General features: G+C 40.6%; 1 protein-coding gene across 1 annotated transcript in view; it reads right to left on the minus strand.

Annotated features, from left to right (window-relative positions):
• Positions 1-19360, minus strand: part of MDN1 (midasin AAA ATPase 1) — a 131584-nt gene that overhangs the window by 33905 nt on the left and 78319 nt on the right. Inside the window, exons 53-72 of the mRNA XM_016208126.2 lie at positions 19171-19304; positions 15602-15759; positions 15267-15387; positions 14696-14906; positions 14134-14365; positions 13799-13925; positions 12700-12867; positions 10114-10328; positions 9378-9765; positions 8491-8600; positions 7150-7855; positions 5436-5597; positions 4956-5226; positions 3968-4203; positions 3714-3809; positions 2966-3060; positions 2537-2658; positions 1809-1955; positions 833-942; positions 148-221 (exon numbers count right to left, since the gene is read on the minus strand). Of these exons, the coding sequence (XP_016063612.2) occupies positions 148-221; positions 833-942; positions 1809-1955; positions 2537-2658; positions 2966-3060; positions 3714-3809; positions 3968-4203; positions 4956-5226; positions 5436-5597; positions 7150-7855; positions 8491-8600; positions 9378-9765; positions 10114-10328; positions 12700-12867; positions 13799-13925; positions 14134-14365; positions 14696-14906; positions 15267-15387; positions 15602-15759; positions 19171-19304 (3883 nt within the window). The remainder of the gene's footprint in view (positions 1-147; positions 222-832; positions 943-1808; positions 1956-2536; positions 2659-2965; positions 3061-3713; positions 3810-3967; positions 4204-4955; positions 5227-5435; positions 5598-7149; positions 7856-8490; positions 8601-9377; positions 9766-10113; positions 10329-12699; positions 12868-13798; positions 13926-14133; positions 14366-14695; positions 14907-15266; positions 15388-15601; positions 15760-19170; positions 19305-19360) is intronic.

The raw sequence follows: 19360 nt of genomic DNA on the forward strand, positions 1-19360 counted from the left end.
GTGCTGAAAAGCTACACAAAACAATTTCATGTTTTATAATACTTTGAAAGCAGCACTAAGTCAGGCCACTATAACAATGTAGTCTTTGTTGCCTACCATTCAAAAATTCTGAGCTTTAGTCACCCCCAGGTTTAAAAGATGAATTACCTGTGTGTCTTTTCCACAGATTGTTTAATGGACCAGAAGCTAACATCATTCCACTTGGATATCTTAACAAATTCCTGTAAGATAAATGAAGCTTAAGGAATGGCTTTATAAACCTGGTGTCATCCTGTTTCTTTCTAGATCATCTCTTTGCAATAGACAAGAGCCCACTCCATCCCAAACACAGGACTGTGAACAAGTAAAACAAGTCTAAAAAAGGAACCAGTGCCTGTCCCAAAGGAATGAAAAAGGACTGCTGCTATAATCAAGAGGTCACCTGATATGAACTCTGGCTCATACGAGGGTTGGTTTCACCACCACTGAAAGTATCAATAGGAGAGGGTCCTCCTTACCCAGTGGCACTTCATAGTACATGGATGGCACTCCTGAGGGGGAAGATCAGCCTGGACAAGACCAGGGAAGCAAGACCTAACAGATGTCTGGGGCAATCCTCTTGAGGAGCCTTTGATGGGCCACTCCACTAACCCCTCACAAACTACACCAGGCCACCAATGCAGCCCATGCCACAGAATGTAAATCTCGCCATCCTACTTGGCAGTTGCAATGCTCTCCTCCATTCCCCAGAGCCCTCTGCCTCATTGTTAAATGGACAAAAAACCAGAACTAAATAAAAAGAATTTGCTGATTTTATTCTCCCAAGGGTGATCATGATAGCTGTTCATCTTACTTTAAGTTCTTTTTCTAGGGGGGAACGAAGTTCCACAATTTTGGCCTGGACCCGGTCAAAGAATTGCTTGTAATAATGGTACAAATTCCACAGAACACTGCAAAGTGAATCTGGAAGAAATGAAAAGGAAACAAAAACACCACACTTGCTATGTGTACTACTGGCTCCACCTGTGGGCTTCACATTTCAGAGATGTTCCTTCCTCATTACTCTTTAGGACATGAGATTACAGTATGTTTCACAGGCTTGTTAGGGAGCCTGTCTGAATTTAGCAGTTCCCGGAGATGCAGGCTGTCAACGCTACCCTATTTTTTCATTTCAGCTTGTAGTGAACTTTTTTGTTGCACTTTTGTTCTTAAAGATGGCGTACTCATTCTGCTAAACTCAATTTCAAACCCTTTCTCCAAATCTTACTGTAAAGTCAGCAGAAAATGAGCCTGTTTTAAAAAGTAGCATATTAAGAGGTTCACCTTGACTGCTCACTCACATACACTCTATACTGATTTTACAGTGACAGTGTTATCCAAGTTGCTGCAATCAGGGATAGTAACTGACAATATGAGTTTTGTGTTCAGGTGCTTGATAAGTGGCAGTGTTCTCACTACATCAAAGAACCTAATCATGGCCTAGATCAAGCAGAAACTTAGCAGGACATAACCACTGTCGAGACAGAAAGATGTGCTGCCTCAACATGCCAGTTTGAGCCCGAGATCTGTACCTGGCAGTTTACCCTCTGCCAGAGTTCAGTAGTCAGTGCTTCCCTGATAACCAGTCGGTACTTTATTTTGAACGTTTATCTCTACATCTAATGTGAATCACATTAAAGTAAAAGAAGACTAAAAGTGTCATATTTAAAACCTGGTAAACAACAAGATACCTGTCTCTTGTGGAGAATTCAAAATCTAACTCATTTTAACAGTGCAATATAAAAGTAAAGAAAAACATATATAAAGGAAAAAAAAATGTATCTCCTTACCTTTTCCTTCAACTTGTGGCATCAGCAAGACATGACAATGGAAAACGAGTAACATCTGAAGTCGTACATGGAATTCTCCCAGGGAGGATCCTTCAATAAATGCTTGTAACGTGCTGACCAGCAACATCAGGGTCATCTGTTTGTCATCTTTAGAGATTCAAAGAGGAAAACATCCATGTGCCTGCAACCATCACTCCCTGTTCATAACATGCACACAATCTACGATGGGATACACTGAGGGAGGGCAGTTAAGTGGAGATCATAATTCAAGCAAAGTTTTGAAGCAACGATCACAGCTAAATTCCCAGCTGATTAAGAAACAACAGCTGCACTCAGGGTGTGTGTCAAATGCACTCACAGCAAATTATGAAACTGAATGATGAGGTGCTTATTAGTAAATATGAAATGAAACACTTTTAACTCAAGCACATTAACTGCTACATACCAAGGAGGCAACATTCACTTTGACTTGTCTCATGGATGTGGAGAATAAGAAAACCTTGTAACTCTCTAGACATAGGACAGTTGCTTACACACCAGACTTCTGTTTTTGAGAACTACATGGCCCTTCTTGGCTGACCCCTGAGGAATACCATGAGGTCAAATGACGCCTCCTAAGTGAAAGCAGTGGCGGGGGGTACGTGGGTGCAGGTGAATCCCACACTTGCATCACTCCAAGTTTAGCTTGGACCCTCTAAGCAAGCAGGGAATATAATGACATGTATTACCTTCCTGTTCTTCTGTCTGTTCCTGCATGTGCTTTTCAAGCATCTGATAGATGGAGAACCAGTGCTTGGTGGATTTCTCAGTGTGGCGCTTCATGGTATTATCCAAACTCACAGACCAGCAGCTGAAACATGAGAGGAGAGGCCAAGGATGCATTTAAGGAAATCCATTTGAAATATCTGAAACCACAGAACCAGAAGCTAAATGGAGATAGAGAAGCCTCCCAGTTTCCTATCTCAGGATGGTATGCTATTATCCGGTCTCTACTAAGGTCATTTTGATGCCCAGCTTTTAACTCTGTGATTAATGACTGAAAAGCACATTCTCTAACTGTTCTCTAGCTGTACTACATAAACAATGAAGAAACAAAGATGAATGTCCCTGCAACACAAGATGAGGAGGAGAAGGGGAGTGATGAATGTATCACTTACTTCAGTTCCAGTTTACGCCAACGAATGATCATCTGACTGACCAAATCCAGGTGTTGCCGCAGAGACAAAGCTCGACTTGCATTCTCCTCCCAATCCTAAAGAAACAAAGGTAAAATTTACTATGGCCATTATTCAATCCTTTATAATCACCTCCTCTCTCAAAAATATCTTGGACTTTTCTTGTGTGAAGACCACTGGGTCCTTCAACAACTTGTATGCTAATTTACCAATAGCAGTAATGAGTTTACATCTTGTGTATCCAGATTCCAGTTCTTTCTGGTCCCCTGAAAGAACCCCAGCAGAGCCAAGTTTAGAGGCAGGCAAAAAGCACAGGATGTGGAGACCTGGGCTTGAATTCCTGTTGTTAGTCAGGTAACCCCTCCAAAGTTCAGGGCCCTAATCTGATAATCAGGGAAGCACCAGCTACTTCAGAGGCTGTGAGAAGTCTGAGGAGGACAGTGTGTGCAGGGATTCAGCCAGTCGGAAGGCCCACCTAAAAGTCCTGGTTGGGTTCCCTCAGTGCTTGTGGATGCTGCATCCCACCTGAGAACAGGTGAAGCAGGTAGGTCCCTTTCATGCCTCAGTGATAAAGGCTTCCCTTACAATCATCTGACCCAAAACCAGGAAAAACAAAGTTTATCCTCTAGCACAGCCTGTAACTGTCTGACCCTCTAAAATAAAGGCACCACAAGATAATCTTTCGATTGGTTACAAACCAAAATGAGGAGGACAGTGGGAATCACTATACCTGTGCTTTTGCCAGAAGGATCTCTAAACCATTTAGGAACTTTGAGATGGGGCTGGAAAGTGGGAAACTACGAATTCTGTCCATTACAACCAGCAGCTGCAGGGAGAAAAAAAAAATTGGGGTTGGAGGTGTATCTCCGTGTTAATATCAATCATCCAAAGTCACAGGGTACTGAAGAGAGGCCTCCCTGGAGGACTGCCCCTGGGATGGTGAAAGGCCCCATCCTCAGTACCCCTCCTCACCACTCACCCTACCTGCACAAGTGCCGGATGTTCTGGCCAATCCTGCAGCAGCCGAATGACAGCCTCTGAGAAACCCTGAAGCACAGGTTGACAAAGCCGTGCTTCTGGGACGTTGGGGTGCTGGTAGAAGTCATAGGGCCCATCAGGCTTCACTATCAGGTCTGAGGTCGCCTCCCCAAAGAGTGTGTTATGGGAGAGGGTGCAGGCCAAAAGCTGGCTGCCTAAGAGTTGGTCATTCAGCTCAACTCCTGTGAAGTTAACATCATAGTAAAGTCAGTGGGTAATTTGCTCTGTCAGTAAGTTAAAAAGATCGATTAGAAACATGCTCAAAATTAATGAACTACTAGAACTAATTAAGCTGATATTTCAATGCCATCCACTCCCAAAGCAACATAGGCCTACAGGATTGTCACCCTACTACTGCAGCAGTCACAAAAATCTGCCGAGTTTCTAGGATATAAAAAGGAACTCGGATATGGCCCAGGTGCGATCAAGAGGGTACAAAGTTTGGTTTGATGGATTCAAGTTCCCATTTTTTTATAGCTGTTCTTGGTAGGTAGAAATCAAAGTTAAAGCCTCCTTCCTAGTTTTTTTTTTTTTCCTTTTTTTTTTTTTCCACAAGCCTCCTTCCTACTTGCATGGAGTAACTCATGAGGTCATGGAGAAAACTACATGATTACAGGAATACATGATTTCACTTGAAAAGCACTCAAGCTATTAGAGGCAAACTGGAAATAATGCTGAAGAACAAGACCATTTAAACTAAATCTATACCCTTATTTTGTTAATCCCTTTACCTCAAAGTATTCAAACAATGAAAATTCATCTTTATTGCAGAATTTTAAATCAATTTTTTGAATCAGCTTAAGTCCTTTAAACTAAGGAAATCTCATAAAAAAAGAAAAATCTAGTAAAAACAGGCAGGTCATTGTTTTCACTGTTTCAAAGTAGCAATTTCATTTTGATTTCCCAACAATAAAATGAAAGTAAACTGCCATACCCATCAGGGGGTAGAAGTGTGTCACCAGGGATGCCCCAGTCTGATAGCAGGACAGAAATAGGCTGAGGTAGTGCTTTGCCTCATGTGCTGGTAAAGTCTGTTGGTACCAGAGGGACCGAGCAAAGCTGAGGCACAGCTGCTGGTGAATTAGCATCACAGTCTGCATGGAGCTTGGGGAGAGGAGGGCGGGGTCTGCAGCTTCAGCCTCTTCTTGCTCATCTGAAGCTCCCTTCTCCTCTAGTGTTGGTTCTACCAAAATATCTGCAAAGTCCTGTAAATAATGTTAATCGAATTCTTAAAAATCAAAATCCAGTTCTAATAGGACAAAAAGGGGAAAAGATGGATTGTGAACAATCAAGAAAATCAGGTAGCAATTTATTTGTATTAAGATATAATAAAAGGACTACAACGATTGGAAGGGAGTGTGTGTGTGTGTGGGGGGGGTATATCAAGGGAATTCGTTCCAAAACAAATCCTGACCTTTTCATGCAGTGGGAACTGCTTTCTGAACTCCCGCTCCTCCTCCTCCTCCTCGCTCAGGGCTGTCCTGGAGTTCCTGCTCCTGTACCTGTACAGGCTGCTCTCCTGCTCGGCCTTCTCTTGGGCTATGCGTTCCTGTTCATCCCACTCATTGATGATTTCCTGAAAAGTCACACATTCAGAAGGAAGCTTATTTGCCTTGCTGAGTCACAATGAAAAAGCACAGGACTTACTATCTCTTAATTTCTCATGAAAAAATGTCACGGTTAAAAAACAAATGCCAACATCCAAAAAACTAACTTTCAGGTTAGCAAATGAGCTTTGTTTCCACACTGTATCTGCGGCAACCCAAGTTTCCTAAATTCCCCCTTCCTGTAGCATTAACAGTTTCACAGGTGTAAAAATTTGCTACAGTAAAACTACGGGAACATCCTGTCAGGAATTAATTGTGCTTTGCACTAAGGACAGGCTCGGGATGGACAGTGTGGGGATGTGATTCAGACTGCACTTGGCTGGCACCTTAAGGAGCTGGCCCACAGGTTCAGGGTGGTTGAGAGGCACCAATCAGGCAAGACTGCACTATGCCTTATGAGACACTTCTTAAATCCCCCACTACCTCAAGATTTTAAGTGCTTAAATTGGTGAAAACTATAAATTAAAGAAACCAGAGAGTACTGATGAAGACTGAGGAAATAAGCATCCACCATTCAGTAAGATAATGTGTATTGAAAGCCTAAGCAGTTAATCTTTGTCCCAGTAATTCTGCTTTCTAGAATTTATACCCAAAGACCTGGTTATAAGACATTTGTGGTAGTGGTGTTGGATTTTTTTTCTGAAAAACAGCAGAAAGAGTGCACATAATCTTCAATTATAGGAAATTATTTAAATGACTTACATCATAGCCATACAACAGAAAACTAGAAAACTAGGCAGCTGCTAAATATGACACAGATAAAGAATACCATAATTGTGGAAAAAATAATCAAATGCTGTTAGGTTTTTTAAAGCAAGCTATTAAACAGAATGGATTTTATTAATGGTTTGTAGACCTCTCGTGATTTAAGGGCCAATCTCAGGCACCATGGAGGGGATAGAACTGTTCTCAACCAGAGCAGCTCCTTCGTCAGTTAAATGTTGGGTCACCATGTTAAGGTTATTTTTAAAAGGGTTCTACTACTAAACAGAGAATTGTGAACCAATGGGACAAATGACTTAAAGTAAATTTAGAGTATCATAGATACACATTTACAGATACGTATATACAAATAATCAAGCCTAAAATGGGATACACCAACATGTTAACAGAATTTGGTAAATTCTAATAATTTCTGCTAATATTTATTCTTTTAATAGTCTAAAATGAGAACAAGTTGCTTCTGTTAAGAGAAAAAAAAGTTTATTTTCTTCATATTAATAAAAAACTATATGGCAAAAACTACCATAAAGTCAAAAGACAACCAACAAACTATTTGCACTATGTAACACAGATAAAGGGCTAATACCACTAATTTTTTTAAATCTCTTAATAACTTAGGAACAAAGGTCTCCAAACCCCACAGTTAAATACGAAAAAAAGAAACAGATAGTAGATCCCCCTCAGTAACTACACTGTCTCTATGTACGCTGGGTACCACTAATGTCCTGCAGGCACCCTAGTTGTGCTCCCAGCTCCCTTCAGGAGGGGTTGGGGCAGGCCCCCCAGGGACAGGCTTACCTGGCACACGTGTCTGAAGAGCTGCAAGGCCTTCTGGTCCAGCTCTCCCTTGCACAGCACATGGGAGCGCAGGTAAAGAAGGGCATTCATCAGTAGCTGTTCTCGGGTGGGGCAGGGTCTCTGGCACTTGCCTTCCAGCTCCTTTCCTCCTGAGCGTTTGAGGATCAACTTCCCAAGGCCTCGCAGAACCTCTTCTGACTTTACTGAACATAAGGCATCGGCATGAGCATAGTAAGTGGGGAAGGTGGGGTTCACTGATGGGAAAGCCAACAGGGATGCGGCCAGGGCATCCAGTCTGTCTGCACAGACCACGCCGCTGTGGAGTGAGGCATGGACCTCGGAAGCCACCAGCCTCATGCCATGCTGCATCTGCAAGATGGACGCCTGTAGTGGGGTGACGGAGTCTGGATACAGGGCATACTCCTCAGACAGCCGCTTCCTGAACTGGTGGTGCGATTGCTGCCAGGAGGCCTCCTCCTTCAGAAGGTTCTGGGCCACCTGAGCAGACCGAGGCCCATCCATGCGGAGGGCCTGCAGGAGCCGTGTGAGCAGATCCTGAACAGCAGGAGCCTTGGCGACACTGGTGACATAGTGGTGGATCTCCTGCACCAGGGTTTCGTACGCAGGCAGCTGGGGTCTGAAGGCCTGCTTCTTCAACAGGCTGCATATTAAATTCTCCAGCTGATCAATTCTTTGGTGAAGTAACCTAAAGGCAAATCAACGCAAAAAGAACAAGAAATCTAGATTGAGCCCTCAGGAAAACAGAATGGAGACATTTCAGCTACTAAGGAATAATAAGATGATGATAGTAACAATTATAACGAAAATGGATAATATACAGAGAGCAGTTACCACGTGCCACACATGATATTAAGCAATTTAGATGCATATCGCAAAGTCTCATCACAACTCACTGAAGCAGGTACTATTATCCTTCTTTTACAGATATGGACACTGAGGCTTAAAGGCATTAAGTGGTATACTCAAAGTCTAAAGTCAAAGGGCCGAGGTAGAACTGGAACTCAGAACCCACTGCACTATACAGTATTTCCTAAGACACAGACCCATACAGCATACATCATCACACTCAACTTCTTCCATGTTGAGAATTCTGGTTTCAACCCTCTTGGCCCCATGTGAATCTCCCCCTCCCCCCTTCACAGGGCATATATTTTCCTGACTATAACCATGGCTTTGAGATCTAATTGCTAATGTAGTTCAGAGATGTGTACATTACCTCTGCAAACACTGTAATTATGTTACAAAAGTCAACCTTAAAATGTCTTTTTTAAAAAGGAGAGACTATAATCTCCAACACAAATAATCACTCTGCTGTGTTACCTGATGTGAGGATGAGAGTAACTGATAATGATTTCATCTTCCAGGTCTCTTCCAGTCTGTAGCTGGGACAAGAGGTTTTGGGTCTTCCACTCACACTGCAGCTGGTATAACTAACAAAAAGAGAGAAGCTGGTCTGCCGTGCCCAGCTAGGAACATGCCCAAGAGGACAATGCCCTAGGAGAGGGTAGAGCAACTGCATAGAAAGAACCTGGGTTCCTGAATGACCTGAGGGCAGGGAGCTCTGCTCCGTTAACCTGGAACACCCACCTCAGAGTGGTCAGGTGAAAGAAACTATCTTATTTACAACACTGAACTCAGACTCTACCATAGCAGTTTAGCCTTCACCCCAATTAATATATTTTTCCTTCTTCAAAGTACAGAACTAGTATTTCACTATCTTTATGTAGTAGGCAGTTCCTGGGTTTGGTTCAAATAGCAAGGGTACCCACATGATCTGATTCTACTTGATCCCTGACTTTTAGACACTGAACACCCAAAGTTCAAAACCCGAGGATTATTATACTCTGAAGAACTTATCCAATTCCAAACATCCAAGACTTAGTTCAGGAACAGGGAGTCTGGATAGTGAGGGCTACCAGTGCTTCTCTGGAAGGTGTTCTACTGTCGTGCCCTCTGCCCACTGCAGCCTCTTGGCAGATACATCAGAACATTAGGAAGGGCCCCCTCCCAGTGCCCGAGCCCACTCAGAGGAACTCCCATAGAGGAAAACGCAATCTTTAGAACACATTCCTAGGAAGTCACAGGGCAATTCATGAAAAACCACCCCTTTGGTGCTCTGCACCCAAAAGGGATTAAAAGGGTTAATATACTAAGCATACCCAGCCAGTCAGGGATGGAGCCCATGCTCCCAACTCTCGCCTCCATACCTCTTCCTTGGCATATCTGAGCTTGTATTCCCTCTTCACTGCGGGGTCGAAGCGTGCCTGGGGAAGCCACGTCTGAATCTGGAGCAGGCCAAGGCTCACCCAGAGGCTCCCGCGTCGGGCTGGCTCGGGTAGGTCCCGCTTACCCTCCCCTTCACCGAACAAATGGCGCAGGGAGGTGAGCAAGAGGCATAGCAGCTCTTCAGGCAGCACCTCCTGCCCAGCCATGTCCCCAAGAGTCTGGCGCACATGCTGGAAGGCCTGGCTGTCCCCACGCAGCAGCTGCTCGCAGTTCTGCATGTACTCCTGACGTCGGATCTCAGGGAGCAGCTCGGCCAGGCCTGCCAGGTGCCGGCACAGCACCAGCCCCTGGAGCTGGGAATCCGTGCGTCTGAAGGGACATGGAAGCACTTTAGGGCTTGCATCAAACGGCATTCCTTTCTCACACTATGACATGGCAGACTGCACTAATAGTATGTGAATTTCTATTCTCACGTAATCTTACATGGTTTTCTAAGCATCACTCTCTTGATCATGACATGCTTGAAGTTAAAAGAGGAGCTGGCCAGCTCATGGCAGCCTCTGTCATGGGTTGAAAACCTGTTGGTCCAGCCAGGAAACATCCTTGCCTTCACCTACCAGAACTGGCCACTACAGAAGCAAGTTCTGACTAATGTTCCTGCTGCACACTCTAGAGAAACAAAAGAAAATTTACAGTCTGCCCAGGGGGAAGGAATACCTGAACTCTGTTACTGAAGGGACAGCCATGTTGGTCCAAAGCACTGAGCTGATATCCCGGAGCTGCTGGGCTCTTTCAACCCACTCTCCCAGGGTGACATGCGAGGAGGATAGGATGGGGAGGCCGCTCACATCCCAGGAACTTGCTCTGCAGCTGCTGGTCAAGACTTCAAAGCAGCATTTGGAGAACATGGCTCTACTGAGACTGCCGGGGCCCTGATGGATGAAGAGTCAAGTAACTTTAGAAATTAATTAAAAGGATTTCAACAAGCAGCACTGGCACTTTAGGGGGAAGAAAGAGAGTAAGAAAAAGAAGTTTAGCCCTAGTTGGCTTGGCTCAATGGTTAGAGTATTGGCCCTCAGACTGAAGGGTCCTGGGTTCAATTCAGGCCAAGGGCACGTACCTTGGGTTGCAGCCTTGATCCCTAGCCCTGGCTGGGGTGCATGTGGGAGGCAACCAATCGATGTGTCTCTCTCACATCGATGGTTCTCTCTCTTTCCCTCCCACCTCTCTGAAAGCAATGGAAAAAATACCCTAGAGTAAGGATTAAAAAAAAGAAGAAAAAGAGGTTCAGGTTTCTAGGACCAGGTAAACAACTAGAGACAGGACCAGGAGGGCTGAAGGGGGTCAGGTATTAGCAGGCCTTTCCAGAATGCAGACTCTATTCTCCAAGAATGAGGAGCAATGGGTGCTTCAGTAATGCAGAAAACCCCTCAAACCCGGACATTAGGAAGACCATTTTTGCAGCAGAGCTAGGAACACACTGCAGGAAGGTGAGATTCAGAGTCGGGGGAAAAAAAATAGAAGACAAGTGTAAGAGCCAAGGACAAAGTTTACCAAGCCTGTGCTCCTTGGACTGTTCATCTGGGATACAGTAATCGCTGTCCACAGCAAAGGGTTAAGGGGTCAAATACGCATGAAACACTAGGCACTCTATGCAACTCTTGGGAATCCATAATGTTTATCACCAAGAGCTTTGAGAGATATTTTTTAATTAAAAAATCAGTTTTGATAGCAACAAAACATAAAAGACTCCAAATATAAATTCATGAACATTTATGAGAAAATAAAATATATAACTGAGGTGGCATTTCAAATGAGTGAAAAGGATGACTTAGTAAAAAATGGTGCTGTTATACTGCTTTCAGATACACTGTTTGCATAAAATAAAAAAATCTGTAAGTCTACCTCACAGAACAAGATATCCAAATAAACTTGATTTAAATACAAAACAAAAAAAATACAGAATACATGGGCAAATAGTTCGTAATTCTAGGTATAGTGGAAAAGCTTTTTTAAAAAGCATGACACCTGCAATATACAGATGTATCACAGAATTGTACACTTGAAATCTATACAATTTTATTAAGCAATGTCACCCCAATAAGTTTCATTTAAAAATAACGATATAGTAAAATAAATAAATAAAAAACATGACACCAAAGCTAGAAAGTAGAAAGGGATGAGTATATTTAAAAAGAGAACATTAAAAAACCTGAGAGACAACAAAACACTAGAAATGTATTTCCAACCATATGTTGGGTAAAAGTTTAATAACCATAATATGTAAAGAGATATCCAGTAATAAAATGACGAACAACCCAATTTTTTAAACAAAATGAACAAATGAACAAGACTGAAAAATTCAGAGAAGAAATAAAACTGATCAATATACATATGTAATCATATTCGAATTGAAAAACAATCAAAGGAGCATGGGTTAAAATACGATTTTAAAAAAACTGTATAATTTAAATGTTGACACCACCAGTGTGACAATGCTAGGGAGAAACAGGTCCTCATATAAATAATAAAGAAAACTGTGCTCTAGTCCCAAGTCTTCCTGTGGTCGTCCAGACTTTTGTGACCTAGCATATTTAAAAAAGAAAAGCCACCTGCCTGACATTCTGATAATATCTATAAATTTCTTTAACTGTGCATACTTTGATCAAGGGTCAAATTTCAGTTCTGGTAACATATCCACAGAAATACTCAAATGGACAAAGACTTAAACAAGGATAGTTGATACAGGTATGCTTATTATAGGAAAGGGAGGAAATAAAGGCAAGAAACTTCAAAACTTGTGAATAAAAAAGTGATTAAATAAATTCCAGCACATCTGAAGAATGGAATGCCTTAAAAAGAATAAGCTGGAATGACAGGTACAGGTTTTCATAATGTATTATGTGGACAAAAACATGACCTTATTTTTGTTTACTTATATATTAATATAAAATATATGTAAGCAAGATACAGAGCAAAGAGTGATTATTTCTATTACGTTCTACTATATGAACACACGTATGTACTATTTTAAATGTTTTGTAATTAGTGAAAAGAGTATTTTAATTAGAAAAAAGATAAAATACTTTTTAAGGAACCTGTTTTTACTTTAATTCAGAATTTCCCAAATCATTTAAAACAGAATATTTTCTTTGAAGGTACACTTATTAATATCCTGCAGAAAATAAAGTATTAAAATTACTTAGTCACTGCTTTACACTAGGAATAACTGTTTATTGCTAGAGTTATTGTAAAATGTTCTTTACTATCATCAAACATTTTTATGATTTTATGCCCACAAACCTTCAGTGTGGAGTCCAAAAGGGACTTGGGCTTCTCCTGCTGCACAACAGACAGAGGGCTCCACATGAGCCAGTACTCTGGATTTGTGGTCACAGTACTGCTCCAGAAAGACATAAATGTGGAATTAAATAAGTAGGACCACAAAGAGATAATTTCTTCTGTAGATACCTAGAGAGAAAGAAATAATTAGATAAGAGAATATCTGACAAAGATTTCATAAATCAAGTTATATGGCCTCTATCTTGTAAGACCCATCTAAAATTAATATGGGTTTAAAGATATTAAAAGATAATAATGCTCCTAATTTTCTGCCATCCTGGTGAAGTCACTTATCCTGATTATAATTTCATTAAACTAAGAAGAGCCCTGGCCAGTGCAGCTTAGTGGTTAGAACGCTGTCCCATGAGCCAAAGGGTCACGGGTTTAACTGCTGGTCATCAGGGCACATACCCAGGTTGCGGGTTTAACCCCTGGGGTGTGTGTGTGGTGGGGGGGACAACTGATTGATGTTTCTCCCTCACACTGATGTTTCTCTTGCCCCCCGCGCCCCTCTAGAATCAATGAAAAAACATATCCTTGGGTGAGTATTAAAAACAACCAACCAACCCCCCCCAAAAAACAAAACAAAGAAGAGATCTGCTTTTATAAGGTTGCGTGAGAACATATAAGTGAAATAAACCATATTATAATGTCAGCAAAATAAATAAATAGAACATTTAAAAAAAATGAAGATTGTACTAATGAAGTTGTATCAACTACTGTTTATCAGTATTCACATTCAATAGTTATTCTGGGGGAAGAGTAAAAACTACTCGCACCGTATTTTTGAGGAAACAAAACAAAACAGGCAAATGTTATTGTCCTCTCTTAACTGGAAAATGAACAGGATGATTCTGTGATAAAAGCTGAGAAATACCCAGGTAATTACTGCAAAAGAAGAGTTAAAATTCTCCCTTTTGAAATTAGTTCAGGTAAGAATGGAGTTTGCAACATGTAATTTTGAGACTGAATAGATAAAATGTTCTGCAACTAGTCTGCCAAAGGAAATCTAATCAGCTTATCGTGTCAAGGTTTATTTCCTTTTAATTTTGGTTTTTACCTTCTGATGGTGCAGTAAGGACCAAAGGTCTCGAAGCTCTTGAGGAGCAATTGGTGTGTGCTTAAGACAAAATATGATGTGATGACTTATTTCCTCATCTATCTGGAGTTGCTGATTTTTACTGGACCTGTTCCAAAAATAAAGCAGGAGAGGGTGGGCCGTGGACTATCAATGAATGGCTAGAAGAAAACTACTATGTACAGAAATATGAAACACACTGAACTTAGAATACTTTTCAACTATTCCCCCCAAGACAAGTCTGTGCTTTGTCTCACATGTAGGATGCACAGAATAATCTAACAAGAAAATATGTTCCCCGGAGGAAAACAGCTTACCTTCTCAGACAAGCCTGTGTCATAAAATCAGCTGTCAGTTTGTACTGCCAAAGCACAGCCAGGTACTCCATAGCAGGCCATAACTGAACACTCCTGGTGAGTTGGACTAAGGAGGTAAAGTCTGGCTGGGACGGGGTAGAAGCTTCATTGGGCTTTTGCTCCCGAAAACCAAGTGAAATTCCTTTGGCTTTTACTTCTAAACACTGAGCATTCACAAGATTCTTCAATTCATCTGGACAATAAGACAAGTGTGATATTATTGCACAGTAGTCAACAGTATAGGCTCAGGTTCCTATCAGCCAGTAATGTGACTGTGAGCTTTAACCAAAGTGCAGCTTAATCTGTACCTGTGAAATGGTGTTATTAATACCTGCACAAGTCTAATGACAAAATTAAACAATATATATGAAGTTTAGCTCTATGCCTGACACTTATTTACAGTGTCAGGTGGTTACAGTATACCAAAAAAACCTAAGGGAAAAACTTAAAACTTACTGGCTGCAGGGCAGCGGACACAATCTTAAGAGTATCTGTCAGCATGCCAGACTACAGAGTATGTTACCTGGGTTGACGTCTTCCAGAATATTAGCTCTGAGGACCAATCCCCAAGCCTGTAGGAGACTTTTCTTTAATGTCCATTCAGAAGCAACCACGTGAAGCCGACTAATGTCTTCCAGCCATCCACTCTCCCCAACGGCAGCCATCCGCTCCCGGATGGCAAGGGCTTTGTTAAGAATTTTCAGTTGTGAAAAACACTCCACCACCAGCTTGTCCTGAAACAATAAAACCCAGGGGAGTCTACTATAGAGAAGAAACATGGTCCTTTTCAGCAACCTGTTCATGTTTGAGAAAAAATTCAAACTATTTCTACAATGCTTCTAGAAAACATAGGGTTTGTTCATTCCTGTTGCTCTCAGAAGATTTTACGGTAATTAAGTTCAAACGCTACCTAGCCTTAATAGTCTCAAGAATAAGTAAAATGATAACATTTAACAAATCAGTTAACAGTATTCATTGACCATTTAAAAGGTAAGCTTTGCAGGCAAGGATAAGTACAATTGAATGACAGTCCCACGTCCCAGAAGAACTTCAGAAGAGGTCAAATCTTTGTTTACTACGATTCCAAGGTGTACCTTAAAAGGAAATGGTCGTCCCAGGAACTTCTGCAACTTCTTTATACCAGTGAAGCCACCAGTTGGGCTCCCCAAGCAATTCTGAATATGTTCTGAGACGGTCTGAACCTCTTTGTAATATCTTTAGAGAAGGAGAAAAAGGGCAGAGGGGGAAGTAAGGAAGGGGCAGAATGCTGGAGAGTAAGAGACATCATTTACATTTTATATCTGATTTATATTCACTAGTAGGTCAAGGGAATAAACCAAAGTAAAGGAAGAAAAAAGTTTCAATTCCAGACTGTCTTAATCATCAATACTACAGATACTGACATTATTACTCTAAATATGAGTCTTACTTGTCTTCATGGTTCATCAGGAGTTGGGGAATCTGATGAACCAAATGTTTTAAAACCCAGTGCCAGTGAAGGGCAAGCAGGGCCAGGCCTGGAGCATCCACTTTTACTGTGTCAGCCACAGTCCAAAACCGGTCACGCCACCGCAGAGAATCCAAGATCTAAAAACAAAGGAAACCAAAACTGCTCACAAACATCTCCCAGAAAGGGCACAGACTTCAATTATTAATCAATACTCAACATACACACATGAAAGGTCTAGCATTCCACCCGAATATTATTAGGGACATTATAGCAGTCAGAGAAGGCAAAGATCTTTCCTCCTAGTACTTGGAAGTTCAGAGCTATTACATTAAAGAAAATGGTATTATTGGGTCCTATGGTTAAGTATATAGCTAATTTTTTATTGTTAATTCTTACCCAAGGATATTTTTTCCATTGATTTTTAGAGAGAGTGGAAGGGAGGCGGGAGACAGAGCGAATGAGCAAGAGAAACACTGATGTGAGAGACACATCAGCTGGTTGCCTCCTGCATGCGTCCAGACTGAGCTGGGGATCGAACCCACGACCTGGTGCACAGATCGACATGCTAACTACTGAGCAACACCAGCCAGGGTTTGTACAGGTAATTTTTTATTTATTTAATTTTTTAAATTTATTTCAGAAAGAGGAAGGGAGAGGGAGAGGGAGGGATAGAAACATCAATGATGAGTCATTGATTGGCTGCCTCCTGCACAACCTACTGGGGATTGAGCCTGGAACCCGAGCATGTGCCCTGACTAGGAATCGAACTGTGACCTCCTGGTTCATGGGTCAACGCTCAACCCCTGAGCCATGCCAGCAGAGCTGTATAGGTAATTTTATAAGAAACCACCAACTTGTCTTAAAAAGCCGCTGCACTAATTTTGTCTTCCAACAAGCAGTGTAGGCAAGTTCGAGTTGTTCCATTTCCTTGCTAATACTTGCTACTGTTAGTGATTTTAATTTTAGCCATTTTGGTGGGTGATAACTCAATATAGTTTCAATTTCCATTTCCTTGATAACTAATGACCTTGCAATTTTTCAACTGTTACTGGGCATTCATATATCTTCTGAGAAGCATCTATTCAAAAAATCTTGTTCATTTTATAAACTGGGCTGTGTTATTAGTTTGTTTATATAATTTATATATGACTTGTAAACAGTTGCTCCTAGTGTTTTCATTTTCTTAAAGCTGTCTATTAAGAACAAAAGTGTTTGATTTTGATGAAATTTTTATATACGATCCTCCAGAATCTTTTCCTATATTCAGGTTATGAAGATTTCCTCCTATGTCTTTTTTTACACAGTTCATAGTTTCAGCTTTTACATTAGGCTATGATCCATTTTGAGGTAACTTTTTTTTTAAAAATATATCTTTATTGATTTCAGAGAGAGGAAAGGAGAGGGAGAGAGACAGAAACATCAATGATGAGAGAGTCATTGATCGAGCCCAAAACCTGGGCATGTGCCCTGACAGGGCATCGAAACCTGATCATCTGGATCCTAGGTCGACGCTCACCGCTGAGCCACGCCCGGCCGGGCGAGGTAACTTTTCTATATAATGTATGGTAGGGATAAATGCTCATTTTAACTTTATTGTATAAGCATCTATTTGGTCCATTTGTTGAACACTCTTTTTCCCCAGGGAACAACCTTTGTACATCTGACAAAAACATTAACAATAAAATCAATTGACCATGTATGTGAGGGTCCATTTCTGAATTCTCTTTTATGTTTCACTGGACTACGTGTCTATCCTTATGACAATACCTACTGTTTTCATTTATGTAGCTTTGAATGCAAATTAGGTAAATGTGAGCCCCCAACATTGCTCTTGTAAAAATGTATTTTTACAGAAAAACAGTCTCAAGATTAATGATTCCTTTCAGAGTTTCCATGAATTAAAAGCTATTTTCACAATAATATCACATTATTTGCCTTTTTCCTACATTGACATTTGTGGTACCAAAAAACAAAAGACAGACAAACTGTAACTGGATATCTGGCAAACACTGTATTGAAAATGTATAAAGTGAATCTGTCAGGTCATTAAAAACAATTCAGAGTATTTGCTGCCAGTATTAAAATTCAAGCTTTTAAGCAAAACCTAGGACTTTGAAAAACTAAGACCTTGACAACTTCCTAATAATGAAAGATTTTTCTGATGAGATTTGTGGTAATTTTTTTTATGACTGTGACTTTATTTATATTGATGAATGAAATAAGTCAGCATTTGGAAGATCTGATAACTCAGTGAACAATATTTTCCAAATTACCAATGCATCAGCTATAAATGCACCCAAGGGTAAAAGTCCATCCAAAGTGCAAGCTAGGCCAATGAATTTTAATGACTGACAGGTTCAGTGACATTTTTTTAGATTCTACATTACAAGGAACCTTTATAAAACCACCACTTGTCAAGTTGTGGTACAGTACCGAAGAAAAATATTCACAATTATATGAAATGGCTATTAAGATACTCCTCCCTTTTCCAACCTCATAACTATGAATAGAGGCCAGTTTTTCTTCACAAACTTCAACCCAAAAACTATACTATAAGAGACTGAATGCAGAAGCAGATGTTAGACTATAGCTTTCTTCAGTAATGTCAGAAATTTAAAAGACTTACAGAAATATAAAACGGGTACCACTCTTCTTATCAATTTTTGTTTTGGATAAGAGCTGATTTTTCATTAAAAATGTTATTCATATCGACATGAAGTAGATTTGTTACTGTGTTATTAAACAGATTAACAACTGTTTTTTATAACTTCTCAGATTTTTATCTTAATAAATATTGATAGATATAACCACATAAACAAAGTTCTTTGGGGTCTTAAGTAGTTTTTAAGACCATAGGGATCTTGAGACCAAGGAGCTTAAGACCTGCTACTCTAGTTTACTAGAATTACTAGAATAATCCAGATTCAAAATCAATTAAATCCGCATGTGACAGTGATGTCTAAGAAGGCTTAAGTAAATTAAAATGAAACTGTTAATATCCCCAAATCCAGCAACACATCCATAGATAAGTTGTAGTACATACATTTAATGGAACATTACTCAGTAATCCTAATGAACTTTTGATACATGAAACAATACGAATGCATCTCAAAATGACTATTTTCAGTGAAAGCAGCCAGATCAAAAAGAATATATATTGCATCATTTCATTTATAACATTTCCTAATGTTACAGTAACAGAAAGCAGATCAATAGATACCTGGTTGGGAGTGGGGGCAGGGGAGAGGAAGGGAATACAAAAGAACATGAGGAAAGTTTTGAGGGTAAAAGATGTATGTTCACTATGTTGATTGTGACAAGTATATACATACAAAATTAAACACTTTAAAATACATGTCATTCGTTATATGTCAGTTATACCCCCATAAAGCTTTAAAATGTGTATACATTTTAAACTGTTAAGAACAATTCAATTTCTCAAATAATATTTGACATGCAATAACACTGAAGTTAGTCTTGTCCCTCAAGATCTTTGTGTCACAACAAATGCTGCTGTTTAAAATAAAAATAGGTACATTTTTCCTTACCTCATTGACACTGGCATCAGACACCATTCCCTGGGAGGACTGTACCCAGAGCAGGATTAGTGCATCACAAAGTTCAAAAAAAGCAGCAAGATTGACCACAATTTCATGGGGCAGGCTCTGATAGCTCTCTGGATCTTAGAGTTGACATAAATAAAATAACAACCCATCAGATTTAAGTTAATCTCTGGAC

Source organism: Miniopterus natalensis, chromosome 5 (assembly GCF_054644295.1).
Source record: "Miniopterus natalensis isolate mMinNat1 chromosome 5, mMinNat1.hap1, whole genome shotgun sequence".
NCBI lineage: Eukaryota > Metazoa > Chordata > Mammalia > Chiroptera > Miniopteridae > Miniopterus > Miniopterus natalensis.